We start from the raw sequence: 18,140 nt of genomic DNA, 5'->3' as shown, positions 1-18,140 counted from the left end.
ATTGTCGGATCAGACTGACTTAGTTTGAGTCGAATAAACGTACAACTGCGTGGGAATTTATTCATTAATATCTAAACCAGCACAAAACAGTCGCCACATAGACTCAATGGTATCTATTTAATCAAATGGAAACTGGGCGACGTTTAAGAAGCCTAAACATGAAATCAGTCCCTATCATTGATCCCTGTCCTTCTCTGTCTGCTGTTGATGGGGACTTTCTGCTCACAGCTACAGCTGCTACAGGGTCCTGCTTGGTTTGGGACTTGTTTGACTGTCTTAGTATCCACCAGAACCTGTGGCACATTAAGTTGAACAGTTTGATCCAGGAAGTCTAAGCAGCAGCTTCATGAGATTTTGCCTAAACACTGAATTCTAATAATGTCAATTGCATTAAGTGCAGCATATACAACTTTTTGTAACTCCCGGCTTTAGCTGGATGTAAGGTAACGTGTTCCTAGTAGTTAGCGTTTAACCAACAAGCTTGTTGTGGTGAGCACGTGACGGTGGATGGTTAACCACGGTCATAGATGAAAATGTTGCATTTCTGCAAGTTTATAATCATTTTACAAGTGTTTTGATAATTTCCTCTTATAGATAATTTATTTTATGTATTTCGTACGTATTTCTTACGTATTTCGTAAGATTCTGTAAGTACCCAAATGAGCACTGATGTTGACTGGGGAAGTTAAGGAGTAACTTTGACTTTACCTGAGCTGTCTGATCCCTCACTGCTCCAGACAGCCGCTAGTCTAAGTGGTGTCTTGAAGAATTCAGATCCTGAATATTTGTATTTTTGTACTCTGGTTAACGTTTTAAAACAGCTTTCCTTACAACAAAATCCACAAGAAAATTCAACACATTTAATCTTCTTTATCATCTCAGATCTCGAATCTTTGTGTCCCAGGTGCAACTTTTACTGTCCCAGAGAAAACGTTAATTTCAAGCCTGGCCACTTAATGTACCTTACTGTCTTCTTCCTTTCCAAGTGCCAATAAAAGTTTTAAGGGGTCCCAGCTGTGTGACTAATTATGGCTTTGCAGAATTCTGTGGTTTGGCCCAATGATTTAGTTAAAATCTTTACCCACAAGTATGAGTGAAGGGAATAGGTGAAGTAACTGGCTGAAATTGTAGTGGGAGGCTTTACATCCATACACAGTAACTGCTCAGGTAATTAAGTGATTTCCCACAGTTTTGGTGTTGACCATCTTGAATAAAAATCCAGTGTCCGCCCTGTCTGAGACTAAGACAAGTAAAGAAGATGATGACACAATGTATTTACAAGTGTTGTTGTTGACACATGACAGGAAAAATTTGATGGAGAAAAGTTGAGGAAATATGGCATTTGTGTTTGCATGTTTTATCCACAAGTTTTAATCACTTAATTTAATATCTATGCTCGTTTCCATTGTTATCATATTTTAATTATACACTTACGCTCCGTCTAAACTAACTTTAAAGACTTTACTGCAATATTTTCACATTACCACTTGTTAAAGAACATGCCTGCACAAACCCAACATGCGCAATTACAAAGGCAAATGGAAGCACTGTATGATCTTGTATGCAAGAGTTCCTAAATTAATGATAACATATTTACTTCCTCAGCTAAACTGTGCTAAAATTGAATGTTAAAATACATTTTCTTCTGGAGAAAATGCACTAAGGCTCCTTTAATCCTTTACCCTGAGTTTTAACCTTTGTCCTATAGCAAGGACAAAATCTCTCTCTTCCTTTGTACCTTTTTTCCATTAATATATATGTGTGTGTGTGTGTGTGTGTGTGTGTGTGTGTTAGATAATTCCACAGCTCCTCTTGACTTATTGAAAATGGGGACTGACTTCTGAGGGCCCTGTTGTGCATCTGGAGTCCTTTAAGCTGATGACCTCCTCACATCCAAAGCTGCCTGGTGCATGAGACACCTTTGGATTCTCCCTTTCTCTCTCTCCCCCTTTTGTTTCAAAACAAAACTGGATTTGAGCATTGGGGAGGGTATTTAATGCCCCTCGCTCTCTTTGTCCTTTGCTCTTTTTATCGCCTGTCTATCTCTCACTCACTTGCTGTCACCCATCTCGCTAAACCAGGGGGACATGACCAGTCTGTGGTTGCTATGGTGACAGTCCCACTGGTATGGTGGCAGCAGCAATGGCAGCACTCAACGGGTCTGTATTTGTGCTGGCAAGTATGTATTACTGCATTTTGTGTGTGTGTGTGTGTGTGTGTGTGTGTGTAAGTAGTTGTATGTTTGGTGTGTGTGTGTGTGTAGGTGTGTGTGTTTTAAGTGTCTGTGTGTAGACCTCCTGCAGATGTTCTCTGGCCCCAATGGCTCCTGCCAGCTGCTCCGCCCCCAGTACACAGACACACATACACAAACACTCCTCTTAATTAAGAGCCCTGTGCCATGGTGGTGATTTGATGGGGGCGTGATGGCACATACCACATACACACAATCCCTTACACACGCACACTAGAAGTGTCCTTGCAGCATGTCTGTTAGCTGTTTTTTTACGTGGCTGGGTGTGTGTGGGGGGAGACGGTCCACTGGTGTTGCCCTCAAAGCCTTGCGGTCATGATAGTGGTGGTGCTGTTAGGTAAACAAGCAGCTAATCAGGCCTACATGTCCACAAACTCCACCAGGCACCACAGGCTGGGCTACTGACACAAACAGACTTATTCTGTTCAGTGGGTGTTGAGAGGAAGAAAAAGGAGGAGGGTGTTGGGGCAGTAGGAAGGAGGAGTAAGAGCAGGAGATGCACTCAGATTAGTTGGAGTTAGAGGAGAGGGTGAAGGTAGACGTGCAAGTGCCAAAGGAGCTGGAGGAGCAGTGGAAATTTTGAGATTGTTTAGATCAGGAGGTTGATGAGTGTGGAGGAGGAAAACGAGTGGAGAGGCAGTGACACTACAGCTGTGGGGATGGTGCGTACAGTTACAGTATGTGCATCACTTGTGCATTCAGCGTGGTTTCATCCTCATATTTCTGCTGATTAAGATGTTCAGACAGACATTAACACTGAGTGTGTAAATGCAGCCCCTTTGATTTCAGTGACACCAATGTATTGACATGGTGGGGTTGCCAACACACAGCTTTCAGCAAAACAGTGCAGTCAGTCAACAGGAACCTCTTTGCTGAGCACCTCCAGTCTTTTTGTTGATGGCATTTCATTGGCCTTTAATGGCTGTTGTACCTGGTTGGTAAAATTAATTGAAGCACCCATTGTTGTATAATAATATAAGATGTGAGCAATTTTTACTGTTTACCTGCAACTATACTAGTAATAAGGGGAAAACAGCATATGCTTCAGTAACTTTCAAAAGTTGTCAGATCATGTTTCATATTATTATAAACCACTATTCAGTGTTTAGGCGATATTTTATGAAGCGGCTGCTTAGACTTCCTGGATTAAACTCCTTTTGTGTCATAACCGAAACTTGGTTTTGTGCTTATTTTCAGAGTAAATTCCCAGCATGTGAACTGTGTTAGAAAATTGCATGTAATATTATTATTCATCCAAGGCAAGTTACAAGTTAAAGTCGTCCAAGGACACTTGTGAAAGCTTCTCCTAAAACTATTAAAAAGTTTATTAGGCATTTCCTGAATACTGTATTAAGCAGCATTAACTGTAAATATAACATAATTTGTAGGACCCCACAGCTTCTTAGAGGCAAACACATTACCTTCCATGTACTAGCCTATGAATAAGATTAGCAGTAGAGAGAAAAACTGTAGGCAGATAATTGTATTAGTCTACAGAGAAATGTGTCTTTTTTTTCTCTGCTGTTAATTACGTTTCGCTTAATGTCAAAAAGACAGCAATTACATAATTACATAAATAAAAATCAACACTGTTTGATTGAATATAATTCACAATAATCTTACTCCCCATTAAGTCATGTTCTATGTAGATGACACAAAATATTAAGCATTTAAAATAATAGATGAATTTAGTGTCAGTTGATGTTTTGCATTAGAATCTTTTGGTGATCTGCAGCAGCAATTTTATTGGCATCCATCTTGTTTTTCTGTCAGTGCCTCTAAACGCCAGCTTTAGACGAAAATATAGATGAAACCAACTGACGCTATAGCAGAACGACAGCAGACAGGAATGACCTGTATGGCATTAACTTTTTTTGTGTGTATGATTTTGGCTGTGTAATGTTTAAAGTACTGAGTTAAAAATTGTGACTAAGGTAAAATGGAATATTAAATGTACTACTGTATACACTTCTTAAAATGATCTTTTACTTTATCTTACTCCATGTGGTACATTGTATTTTACCCTCAGCCCCTTTTCTTTAATGTTTGCCTTAGTCTCATCTAAATTTACTGTCACTTAGTCCTGCTGCACTTCATGTTCCTTATTATGTCTTTCTATTTTCCCTCTGGTCTCTTTTTTTAACCGCATCTATCCCTCTAATTTCTCTGCTCTCTCTCTCTGTCTCTCTCTGCCTCCTCTGCTCTGTCATCTCCTCCCCTCTTCTTCTTAACACACCCGGACACGACAGAACACTGCAGATAGTTATAAATTCTCTAATTTCCGCTCTTCACAGCGTGTAGAAGGTGTCGCAGATAACCTGATTTATCAGACGGCTATTAGAATGTGAATCAGGGGTATTAAAGAAACGGCCATTAATGTGCACATTGTTTAAACAACGCCACGGGACTAATGGATTCTAAAATGAATTTGTCAACACCGTTCTCCGTGAATATAATTAGTCAAATACGACCAAAGCAATAGAGAAGACTAGAGGAAGGGCTGGGAAGTACTTTATTAGAAAGATATACAGAGTCACTGAAGTAGGGCGCTATGAGAAATTTAGTCAACAGAGAAATGTACACTAGGTTGTGAAACTATGATATGTATTGATCTGTATAAAGACAAATAAAATTACCAGTGGTTATGTGAGTGAAAATCACCTGCTTTACCCCTGGAGGTCCTCTATTTTATGAAGAAAATACATGTGTTAGACACACTGAATACTACCAACTTTGCATTACTGTCCTGGGACTGACACTCATACTGTGGTTAGTACTTGTTAAGGATGTGAATGAGTAAATGAATGGGTAAGCAGTAGGGGGTAATGTCTTTCAGAGAAAGACACCGCATTTTTCTGTTGTACTTGTACGGTTTAACAAATATGAAAGAGAAGCAATGTGAAAAGTAAAAATAACATACTGCACATCTGCATTTGATTGGAGTATTACCAGGTATCTCAGAAATCAGATCTCTCTTTTTTTTTTTTTTCCCCTGAACTGACCCTTAAAACTCGAGTGGCTAATGTGCAAATATCAAGTGAATGTCTGCAGGTCAAGAGATCTATCTAAGCAGCTGGGATGTTACGTAAGAGGGTAATAATGCACACTTCCTAGAATCTGAACAAGTTTTATTTTTACTTTTAAAATACTTCACAAACATGTTATCTCTACTGATTCATGCTGCACGATATAGTTCAGTTATTTGCTGGTGTTACACATCACACTGCTTCACTTTTTTTACTCTGCTGGCTCAACCTCTGTGGATCTACAGTACTGTATGTAGGCGTGTGGCACAGTGCAAATTTGCACTTGCTTTGAACAACAAGAAATTTCGAGTCATGCACTGATTGACAGAGAATGTTGAGTGCACAGGTAAAATTTAATGGATGATTTTGAAAAATGCAACCACAGTAACGTAACAGCTGAGGGCTCAACTAAAACCCACACACCGTGGAAGATATTTCTCTAAAGTGGAGATTTCCATTGAGGGGAGCGTTCGAGACCTGCTCTGAACTGTCCCAGTGTACACTTACACACATACACATACGCTTTCTCTGCCACCTCCAGCTTCATGTCTAAGTCCACCACAGGAGGAGAGCTGGCCGCTGGGCAGACAGGGCAGTGGGGTGTGGTGAAGGAGCAGTGTATGGGTGCAGCGTGAATACTAATGTCTCACTTTAGAAGCCAACCTCTTCTCCATCCCCAGATCCCCTCTGCTCTGGCCCTGTATCTCTCTGCATCTTTTTTCCTCACTGACATTTCCCTTTAGTCTACTCTTGTATATTATTTCTCTGTTTTCTCACCTCCCCCACTCCTCCTAGCAGTCCTTTCCCTCCTTCTCCTCTCTTCTTCCAGCTTCTCTTCCTCTTCACTCCTTTCCTCCCGTGCCAGGCTTTTCATCACCCACGCTCCCTCTTATCCTTTCCACCCTCTATCACTCATCTGTCTTCACCCTCTCTTTGCCATTCACTTTTTTAACACACACACACACACACACATCCTTGACAAAGCCAGCTAATTACAGGCAAGTGTCCACTCTAGCCTTCTTAAATACCGAGCTGATTAATGAGACGGAGGTGTAGGGCCAGGAAGTCTCACCCTCAGCGGGTGATAATACACACCCGTGTCTCTGCAGCTCTTTCTCATACATACACACCTTTTTACTTGTCTTTTTCACTCTTACAAATGCTAATTATCCACCATGTACAGCTTCATTACAGAGATATTGGTATCAGTGGTATTGCTTACCTCCTCCCCCCGTGTGTTAGACTCTATCTTATTCAACCTTTCTGAAGCAGTCTGTCAACTTGCCTTTTTTTTTGTACAGTAACTCCTTTAGAGGAGGGCTAAACAGTCGGGGGGCCCCCAGGTGTAGCAGGGGCCTCCTCAGAAGAGATGTAGGCTCATTTTCACAGAGGCAGCTCAGGCACGACTCACCGTCGACTCAAAATGGCCTCCGACACATCTCTGTGTCTGATTTGTGTGTGTGTTTGACCCTCTGGACCAGCGTGAATGCTGCGGGAGCAAGGAGATAGAGTGCAGCTGCTGCCGCTGAATGCTGTCACACATGCAGAGCACAAAACGCGCGTGCACATACACCCGTACAATCACAAGCTAGACTGGGTCAGCCAGGTTCAAAGCATTTGTATTCATAGAAGGTTTTGCATTGGCTCCACCACCTACAGTGTTCCATCTAACTGTTGGATGTGGCTTTTTATTCTCACACTCAGAAGACCTTGGACTGTGTTGGAGTGTGTTTATGGCTGTATTTATGGCAGAATGGCGCTACTTGAGTGAGTGCACCTGGCTGAATGCATTTTCCCAATCTGATCATACTTGTAAATACTTTAGGTTGCAGTGTTTTGATGCTCAAATTGACCCTTGTGAAACACCACCTATGACCATACATGTGCTCATCCTGTGCACGTGCTCAGTCTATAGCCAGATATAGATATGTCTACTGCATGGACCTACATATGTATGGAAACTCAAGCAAAGGTATCAAGAGTTTCACTAGATTGGCTGACATGCCATATGTAACAAGTAGGAACCTGTACCAAATTTACCCTACACAGGAAAAATGATGGGATGCTAGTGTGGTTGGCAGCGTCACTCCACATGAAGAAGTCTCTGAGGTTGAACCTACTTGGAGTTTGCATGTTCTCTTGGTGGCTGTATGGGTCTCGTACAGGCACTCCCACATTCCAGAGACATGCTGGGTTGCTTAATTGGTAAATTGCTCCTAGGTGTAGATGTGTGAATACCTGTGTGTGACAGCTGTGATGCCCTTGCAACGTAGAAATTATTTTATCTCAATTGGAATTTTTGCTTTGTAGCCGGTCAGTATAGCATGTGCCATAACACAGTGATCAAAATCTAACCCCCCTCCCATGCACGCTAACATGTAGCCAACATTTTTATAGCAAATTATATTGATTTTATTATTTAACAGAGCCGTGATCCCATTGACACATACTCATTGCATTGAGGATATTAATAAATAGATGTGCCTAAATTCCCTCAATGAAGACAAAAATAAGTTGATGTGCCATGGCACACTTTGAATCAAACCAGAAGTTTCTATGCTGTCTTGAATGCTGTCTTGGACTCAAATCTAAAGCACTCTAATTAAATTAATTATAGCATCAGTATTTATTATCTAAAAGATGTCCAACATCATCTTGCACATTTAATCGATGCATTTTGTGTTTCTTGAGCAGCATCCTCAAATGGCCTTTCCTCAGGCCTTCTTTGCTGACAAGAACTGGACTTTAATTGACTTGTTTATCTAATACTTATATCTTATTTTAATATATAAATTAGTTTAACAAAAAATCTCCCTCAATTGCTATCACAGACACTGTAAACCTATACATCCTCATTATTGGTGTGATGCACAGTCTCATTGTGGTTTCTGTGTAAATTTCATAGTTCCAGTCTTCTTTCCTATCCCTGTGTTACTCCTCCATTCTTGCCTCTTCCTTTCATACTTGGCTCACTTCTTACTTTGTTTCCTCCCTAGCAGCTTGACATTAATTCCTAAAGATGTCTCTATCGCAGACTTGCAAAGTGAAGACATGTCACCTTTTAATAATTGATGCGACTCTGTGTGATGGCCTTTGTGTGAGAGTCTGACACACTCACACACTTGTGTAAATGCCCATTAAGGCATTTTTCTTATAATTGAGTTGCAACAAAATGAAGTCTTAATAAAATAGGCCCCTTTGCCTCCTGCAGACAAGTCATTCTTTTCACCTAACAGCAATGTGGCGCTATTACAACTGCATTTACAGTAGCTACTGAGGACATGTAAACCTAGACTGGAGGAGCTGTCCATTCAAAAAGAAATTTAGTCCTTTTTTCAGGTTTAAAATGTAGTTTTTGAAGCAGGATCTGTCCTCCCTTAACAGCGATACAATTACATTTTCTGACAAACTTCTTGGTTTACCTATTTCTCATTTAAGCCAAGTTAAACAATCTTATAAAAGTATAATAACTTATCCAAACAATGATAGTGAAGCTTTCTCTTTTCAAATGTTCAAAATATGGCTCAAATCAAACTAGTTTGCTGTTTGACAATGACAAATGATGACATGACAAATACTTGAGCAAAGAGCATGGTGTTGGGGCGAAGGATCTTATAGAATCTCCTGATTTCATTGATGGTGAAGTGTAGGAATTAGTAGTAGTAGTGTAGGAAACTACAGCAGCCTGAGTGAGAAACTAAAAACTATATAAACTTTGCTTTTTCAAAACTACAATGACTTATGAATCCAATTTGAGGACATGATGTTGATCTATAATATAGTATAACTCAACGCATTTCTTTAAATCAGGGTAAACAAAACCTTGTGTTCAGTGTGAAAAATCAAACTTGGTTCAGGTAATGAGGTAAGTTATAAGCTATAGAGCTCTTAATCTTGTCCCATCAAGAATATGAAATTCCAAATCTATAAAAAGAACACAACTTTGATGAAGACCATTAGATTTACAATTTACAGTAGAAAATTCCACTGGTCCACACTGGGAGAAAACTGGGTAATAATGTAGACAGAAAATGAATGCAATATAAAAAGGCTGTCTGTAAAATAGAAACCCAGCAAACCTAAGGAAGAATACACCGGAAACTGTTAATGCACAATGTATAAATATACTTTTGAAACCTTGCATAGGTGGACGTGTGTCCAAAGTGGTGGTGCGGAGAGAATCAAGCATCCGTGTTTAGGCAGAGGATGTAGCTGGTCGACTTGGTCGTCATAACACAGCATGGCATGGCAGGCACCAGTGAGGCTTCATCCATCTAGGGCTACATCCTGCCTGAGCTTTTCACAATCAGGCCTCAACGGCCGAACCTACTGTTACTATGACAACCAGGAGGCACTGCCTGCATGGGACAAAGGCTGGCAGGTCCTGTGTGTGTGTGTGTGATTGAGAGAGTGAGTGATGTGTGGCAAAGCAGGCATGGCCCTCCTGGGGCCCTCATTCGTTTGTCTCTCGCTGAGACCACAGGAGCCCTGATGCAGTAGAGATGGAGCAGGGGGAGGTGGCGGTGGTGGTGGGGGAGGACAGGAGAGGTGGCAAGTGAAAGAAAGGCAACTGATGTGGAAAGAGCTGATGACATAAAGATGTGGGGGAAAGAGTTGAGCAAAGGGAAGAATAGGAAATGAAAAGAGCGATAGGAAAAGTGGAATCAAATTTTGGGAACAAGAGATCACTGTGCCCATTTGTTCATTCACTCGTCCATCAGTCGTGTGAAATACCTCATACAGCAGAGCCTGGATCTTGACAAATTTTGCTTTTAAAGCCACTACAACATCATCATCACATTCTGGCAAATTAATTACACCTATTAGGAGGGTTCTCAGCATTTAAAGTTTTAATAACCTGTCTTCCACACTGATGTTCAAAAGACTTAAAACAGCACCACTTCCATAACCACAAAAACTACTGAAACAATGACTACACTAAGGCATCTTTGAATGCACCATTTCACCGCACCAAAACATAAAACTTAGGAATTTATCTGTTTCTTATTCCTACACACATCAAGAATTTCTGTGCCTTGATGGCTCAGAAATTTAACACAGCGCCGCAATAAAAACAAACACGATTGAATACACAAAGGTGATTTCAAACTCTTCTCTGGAATCATATATAAACAAGGTCAAACAATGCTGATTCTCTGAGCTCATTTAAAATGAACTGAGGCAAAGTGAATGATGAAGGAGACCCGGAGCTGTTGAGTAGCTGGAACCCTATACCTGGCAAGAATGGGGTATAAAGTTGGTCAGTTAAACTCCTCAGTTCCCAAAAACTTACATAGTGTAGTCGTGTCGATGCAACTCAGTGGCCAACATCTCTTCCTACTTGTACACTAGTACATAAAGTTTCAATAGTTTAGTTTTCAGACACATTCCTCTTTTTTGCAAGGGTTAATTGTGTTTTCATTTTTACTGTGATATGTTTGGAAAAGATTGATCAATAAAGTTTGGAGAATTTAAGCACTTTGTCTATGAGGAAAAAATGACGGTGTCACAATAATTTCATGAGAATCGGAGGGACGTGTCTGAGTTATGAGTACTTTACCTTTTTATACTTTAAGTATATTGAGCCAACCTTTTTTAATTCAGGACTTATTATATTTTATATTGCATTACTGCAACTTTCAGGATTACATTTTTTTTCCCTCATTCTCCATGTAACACACTGCTTTATGATGCCTCTGGGTAATTTTGTCATCTAACATTGTGTTTTTCTCATCGTCTTTATTCTGAGACATTTAGACAGCTCCTAACTGTAATTGTTGTTAGATGTTGTTTTTACTTCTTCACTTCACATTTGTTGTTGTGTGAGCCATGGAGCTCACTGGTTGTGTAATATCAGCAAGGAAAGTAATTTGTTCTCCGAATTTGTCCTTCAGGCAGCGCTTCTCTTCAGGCTTGGTTCAAATTTTACAGAGTAGTCTCCATATGTTCTCTGTAGGGAGGCAAGACTCTTAAGGACTAAAGTCTGGATACAGATGTTTCCTGTTTGCTTTAAACGCCACAGACACAGGGTTGTGTCTTGTGCCCACCACTGTTTTTATTATCTGGAGAAAAACATAACTTTTATGTTTCCGAAACAATAAAAATGGAAGGTACATTTGTCCTATATTGACAAGAAACTATATGTTGAGCTACATTTCTGCCGAGGTCACTGACCCATCATCTGATTTGTCCGGATTTTTTTCATTAATTGTCAGTGTAATAAATTGATTCCTATTTCGCACTGTAAATGTATAAAGGAGGAATCAATTGGGCAACCGTGACTAGGTACTGTAAAGGTCCTGTAAAGTCAAGGGTGATCTGCAGCCTTGTCGCACAATTTCACTGGAAAAATTACATTGAAAAGATTAAGCTGCAATATATGTTTTTATGCTGCTTTGCTGCAAAAGTAATCTCTTGTGAAACAACAAGGATCTAAACTGAACCAATCAGTTGGATTTTTGATTAAAATATGTATTCTCTTTTTTCAGGTATAGATTACACAAACAAGGACCTGCAGAAAAACTTTGTAAGTAAATCTGAAATTAGATTTTTGAATAGTTGGCGTCTGCCACATCTTATTAAAACGGGGCTATAGAATACCCTCACTCACATCTGGTTATCTCATGTAGATCTCAGGGATGGTTGTGCAGTCGACTTTCTGATTCAGTTGTCATTTCACAAGATTATATTCAGCCACCAGCACTGTTTGGTATCACAAACAACTGGATTTTCATTAGATTCAAATCTTCTCTTTTAACTTCTCTATTACCTTAGACCTGAGACAATAAAAGTTTCATATAGTGATAAAGCTGTTCTGTTCATTTTGGCTGGAGTTGCACCGGTTAGCCATTAAGCATATGTGGAGTGGCAGTGCAGTTTGCTCCTGCCTTTTCATTTATAATCCTATAGGCAGTTTGAAGCATGGAGGCCAACTTGTACTTTGTCAGAGCAGATTGTCTGGCATTGATAAGCTTGGCTGCAGAGAGAGTCAGAGATAGATACATAATTGCTCTTCTACAGTTTCCTGCCAAGACATCCTCCTCCCGTTATGCCTAGGCCAATATACACTGGCAAACAAGTCATTCAAACATGTTCACTTTTAGGAGGCACACATGCACATAGAAAGATGCAGGCATTTCCTCAGTGACAGTGATTGCTGTCACTCAAAATACATATGTTTATAGACTGATTCAAGAGTCTTTTATGGGATTCCACCATTTCCTCTTGTGACATTCTAATGTGTTGTAACTGTTAAATTGTTTTGCAGGGTGTTACATTTGTTTTCTGTCTGCCTTGCAGGACACCCGTGCCAGTGTGGATCTATGTGCTTCACATGGAGTGTCCCGTGATCCCATGCCTGTCCGGAATGAGGAGAATAGGCAATGACTGTTGCTGTTTATTTTGTTGGGACCCAGTCGATTTATTTTACCCTTTTCCAAAATTAAAATGCAAGACCATAGCAATGGACTATTGCGCTAATTTAAGATGTAAACATTTGTACATTTGAGTTTATTTAAATTAACAGGATGTTTATTTAAATTAACAGCACGTTTGGGATCAAACTAAATAGCATTACAATGCAATGCACTGCTTCCTAGCTAAAGCTTCCAGTCATCAAATGGAAGGAACTGGGGCTGACTACATATGCTAAATATAAAAAAAACCTGTTGAAATTGTTGCATCTGTAAGCAGTTGCATATAACAGGCATCACAGTGATAAATAGTAAATTTTAGTGTGTTTTTAGTGTGATGTATAAAGAGGAACTCAGCAGCAGAATGCTTTGCATGGTTTGAGTTAGTCTTCAGTACCATGTGTTTCTCTGTGCCAGTCTTTAATTAGGGATGTGCTGTGTGTATTTGTTTGTCCAGACTTAATTTGTGCACATGCTTAAGTCATTATATCCAAACACAAAAAAAGTTAATGTCCGAAATCACCCCCTACCCGCTCATTCCCTACTACCTTATATAATGTACTCTAGTTAGTTCACTCGAAAGTGAGCAAAATCAACATTTTGGACAGTTACTAACTGCAACATTATTCAATTGCTGGATTGAAAATAGCGTACATGCCGTGTACACTACTACCTTTACTGTTGCATTGTGAGATACTTTGAGTGCACTGTATAGTGGATAGATTTACACACTCAACATTCGGATGCACAATGATGAACACACAATGTAGTGGACTGCATAGTGAGTAGGGGATGATTTCAGACGCAGCCAATGTGTGGCCACCATCTTATTCCCCTTTTGTTCCAGTCATGGTACCCGGTGTGCAGGGGAAGTTGCCATGGAGGCCAACAACTCCTACTGCGGTGTGGGCATTGCCTTCAATGCCAGGATCGGAGGTGAGAAAAACAGTACAGCCTCATAAATACAGTGGGAGGCAGTTCATTGTGGGTGTACTGCAGTAGCCAGGTCTAATCATTTTCAGAAATATTTGGTATTGTTTTAAAGTAGACAGTGACTTGTTTTAATTTTGTTATCTAGCTCAGTTTCATATACAGCATAATAAATATCTAGCATTAATTTCTGAAATATAAAAATTTTAAAATTACAGGTTTTACGAGAGATGTGAAAGTTGTATAATCTCTCAGAAAATCTAAAAGAGCATATAGAAATGTTTCCTGTCAGAGCATATTATTTCTATTATTTCTTTTTCTATGTGTGTATGGTTTTGAGTTTGTGTGAATACAACAGACTACATGGTGACTGGCTTCTACTGAGCCATCCTGACCCGATTTAAGGTCTCATTTTTTAGTGGGAGCCTGTGTAATGGCCTTTTAGTGTTTGTTGTAACATTAGTGAAGAATAAATGAACCAAACATGCACGATAGCCCATTTTCCCGTGCGAAATCAGAGATTTTAATAGGATATACTAAGCGTGTTAAAAAGTACAAGTTAATGAGGAGTACAAAATATGTTTGTGTAAGAACATTTCCCACAGCATTCACATCTGAGCACCACAAAACAAATTTTGGTGCTGTCATTATTGACATGAAACATGGGTCATGAAAAGACGAATCATTTGGTTCAACCCTGACATTTGAACTCTGCTGCGTGAGCTTTAACCAGTACCTGCCTGCAGAATTGACAGAAGGAAACAGTTTACTGTATGAAGCAAGACCAGGAATCTCTTTCCGCAGTTAGTTTTAATTTCTCCTTGCTGGGTCTCTTTTATCCCGACGCATAAACAGAGTCTGGCACACAGGAGATGAAGGAGCAAGACCCAAATGAAAGATGCATGTTGAACTGCTGTGAGTGCTTTTGAGACCTGCGCTCACTGAGCTGAATTTTTATTTCTGTATCTGCAAATGCTTTGGAAATTTATTAGAATTTCTTTGTCCATTTATGTTTTAACATAGACTAGTTAGGTTTTGTTGTTTCTAAATATGCATTTAAAACCCCAATTACAAAAAAGTTGGGAAGATGGGTAAAACATTAAAAAAACAATGCAATGGTTTGCAAATCTCATCAACCCACATTTTATTCAAAATAAAACATAAACAATATATCAGATGCTGAAACTGAGATGTTCTAACATTTCATGGAAAATATTAGCTTATTTGGAATTTGATATAAGCTACACATCTCACAAAAGTTGGAACAGGGTGATGTTTACCATTGTGTGGCATCCTCTCTACTTTTAACAAATGTCTGTAAACGTCTGGGAAGTGAGGAGACCAGTTGCTGGACTTTAGGAGAGGAATGTTGTCCCATTCTTGTCTGATGCAGGATTCTAGCTGCTCAACAATGTTGGACTTTTGTTGCTAGATTTTTAATTTTATAATGCGTCAAATCTGGACTACAGGCAGAGCAGTTCAGCAACCGGACTAGAGAAGCCATGCTGTTGTGATGGATGCAGCATGTGGTTTAACATTGTCTCGCTGAAATATGTAAGGTCTTCCCTGAAAGAGACGTTGTCTGGATGGGAGCATATGTTGCTCTAAACCCTCCATGTACTTTTCAGCATTGATGGAGCCTTTCCAGATGTGTAAGCTGGCTACACCATAGGCACTAATGCACCCCCATACCATCAGAGATGCAGGCTTTTGGACTGTCCGCTGATAACAAGCTGGATGGTCCCACTTCTTTTTAGTCTGCAGGACATGGCATGGAAGGTTTCCAAAAAGAATTTCAAATTTTGATTAATCTGACCGCAGAAAAGTTTCCCATTTTGCCTCAGACCATTTTAAATAAGCTTTAGCCCAGAGAATTTCGATTCCATTTCTGGATCATGTTCACATATGGCTCCTTCTTTGCATGATAATGCATTTACTTACATTTGTGAATTGCACAATTAACTTTGTTCACATACAGAGATTTCTGGAAGTGTTCCTTAGCCCATGCAGTGATGTCCAGAGAATCATGCCTGTTTTTAATGCAGTTCCACATCCAGTTTTGACCTCCAGCCTTATCCCTTGTGCACAGAGATTCTTCCCGATTCTGAGTCTTCGCAATTTTAGGTGGAGGAACATTTTCCACAATGTTGAGACACGGTTTTCGCAGATTAGTGAACCTCTGCCCGTCTTTACATTCAATATGCTCCCTCTCTCTGAAATGCTCCTTTTATACCCAGTCTGTTGCCAGTTAATCTAATTAGTTGTCAAATGCTCCTCTATTTGTTTTTGATTTGTGGCAATTACTTTTCCAGACTTTTGTTGCCCCTCTTCCAACTTTTTTGAGATGTGTTGCTGCCATCAAATTCAAAATTAGCTAATATTTTCCATGAAATGGTAAAATATCTGTTTCAACATCTGATATGTTGAATGCGTTGTTTGTGTTCTATTGTTAATAAAATATGGATTGATGAGATTTGCAAATCTTTGCATTCTGTTTTTTTATTAGGGTTTCACTTCTTCCTGTTTTGGAATTGGGGTTGTAGATTTGAAGAATCAGCACAAAACTGGCAAATAAAGCTTGATGAAATATGCCTTGATTAATTCTGAGCAAGTTATGAGAAATATACTGTAAAAGAGATTTGCATGTTTTCATGTTTCTCTTTTAAATGTTTCATGTTGGTAATGCTGGTCATATACAGTAGAAGCATAAAGTTAACATCTAACTCTGTAATTAACTACTCTCTGTTATTGTTGGAATAATTTTCTTATAATTACTCTATTTCATTCACACACACACACACACACACACACACAGACCCGAACGGCCATGTGAAAAAAACAAAAACAATCTAGTTTCTGCAGCATCATTGCAGTGCTGCCACTCTATTGGGATTTCAGGCAGTTGTATTTTCTATTTGCAACAAGTGAGTTTGCCTCCTAGTGAAAGCAGCTGCAGCCTGAACCTCTGCTCCTCTTTATTACAACTATCCAGTAGTGGACTAACAAAATGTTACAAAGTGTGAAGTAATCCATAATTCCACCTATACACTGTATAATGTGCATATTACACATTGGGATGTTATTTTGGCTGCCATTCTGACTTTGATAGCATGCCAAGTTCGAGTGATGCCCTGTAGGCTTCCTGGGGGCGAATAGAAGAAAATACTTACCACAGCTTTCTCACCCTGTAGTTATGCTCTCATCTACTGATGGCAAAATGTAACATTGCATGGCAACCCAGTCCAGTCCAGCCAAACAAGCAATATCGACACTTCCATGCACTGTAGGTCTAGAAGAAGATATTGCACATGGTACTTTATCTGTATCATTTAACATACATTCTAACAAAAAAATGGTTTAAATTAACCTGCATTAATTTTACCAGAATCATGTCATCGGCCTGCGAGGCGGAAAATGTACAAATAATACAAATATAGCTACAACCGGCAGACAAGGAATGCACAGTGAGCCAAAACAAATATATATTGTGGCGAAGAAACAGACACAGAGGGTGGGGAAATGAGGGGAGACAGCCACAGATAAAATAAGAAAAACGAGGCAGTCACATAAGAAATGGTAAAGAATATAGACCAGCTGCAATAAGTGTGCTTACGATGTGTTTGCGAGGCATTAAGACCTCGAATATCGTGTCAGTGCTTAGTTACTGTAATATATTACCTCAGTTAAACTAGATAACTTTTTTGCCCTAACTAAGAGCAAAAAGTTAAAACATACAGTGGTTTTGTTTACAAGCAGTGTCTCGATACCAAATCCTGTCAGTATTTTTTATTTGGATAGTACATTTTTTTTTTTTTTCCAAAGCCTCCTTCTGACCTTTTCGATCCATCCAGGTATCCGCTTGTTGGATGGCCCTGTCACAGATGCCATGGAGGCCACAGCTCTGACCTTCAACACCCACTTCATCGACATCTACGTCTGCAGCTGGGGCCCGCGGGATGACGGCGAAGAGATGGACGGGCCGCACAGACTGACAGAACAAGCCCTCCGGCTAGGCACTCATAAGGCATGACTTTCATCCGTTTTCATCTCAAGTTTGCATTACTGCCTGTTAGATGTAAAGAAAACACTGTCAGTGGAGCTGAGATTAGAAGAATGTTGTGGACTATGGAGATAGATTTAGATGCAAATGTATAATTTTTTAAGGCTCTATAAAATAAATGTCAGTGGTCCAATTAGTAGGTTAGAAGTAACTTTCGAATATACCCATTAAACATACCTGTCAAAGCCACATAATTTAAATTAGACTAATTCAGGAGTCTTTTTTTTTTTTTGGAGTTGCCTGTTTCTAGTGAATTTGAAGAACTATGAAGATTAGGTAAAGCAGGCAGGTAATAGATTTTACCATGGTTTGAACAGGTAAGAAAAATACTTTTTCCTACAAGTTTTCATTCTTTCTTTAAGATAAGATACGATAAGATAAATTTAACATGTTAATGCAGCAGAAAAAAAATGTGCAAATGTACAGCGAGAATGTTTGTACAAGATTAAAAATACAAAAAA

The 18,140-nt window shown here is 39.5% G+C and overlaps 1 protein-coding gene across 2 annotated transcripts in view; it reads left to right on the top strand.

The window, feature by feature from the left end:
• LOC137129789 (furin-like protease kpc-1) overlaps nt 1-18,140 on the top strand; it is a 156,390-nt gene that overhangs the window by 74,444 nt on the left and 63,806 nt on the right. For both annotated transcript variants that reach the window (XM_067509060.1, XM_067509059.1), the window contains exons 7-10: nt 11,766-11,803; nt 12,577-12,656; nt 13,537-13,625; nt 17,471-17,643. In XM_067509060.1, coding sequence (XP_067365161.1) covers nt 11,766-11,803; nt 12,577-12,656; nt 13,537-13,625; nt 17,471-17,643 — 380 coding nt within the window. The remainder of the gene's footprint in view (nt 1-11,765; nt 11,804-12,576; nt 12,657-13,536; nt 13,626-17,470; nt 17,644-18,140) is intronic.

This window comes from Channa argus, chromosome 7 (genome assembly GCF_033026475.1).
Source record: "Channa argus isolate prfri chromosome 7, Channa argus male v1.0, whole genome shotgun sequence".
Taxonomy (NCBI): domain Eukaryota; kingdom Metazoa; phylum Chordata; class Actinopteri; order Anabantiformes; family Channidae; genus Channa; species Channa argus.
This window is presented reverse-complemented; position numbering and strand designations above follow the sequence as displayed.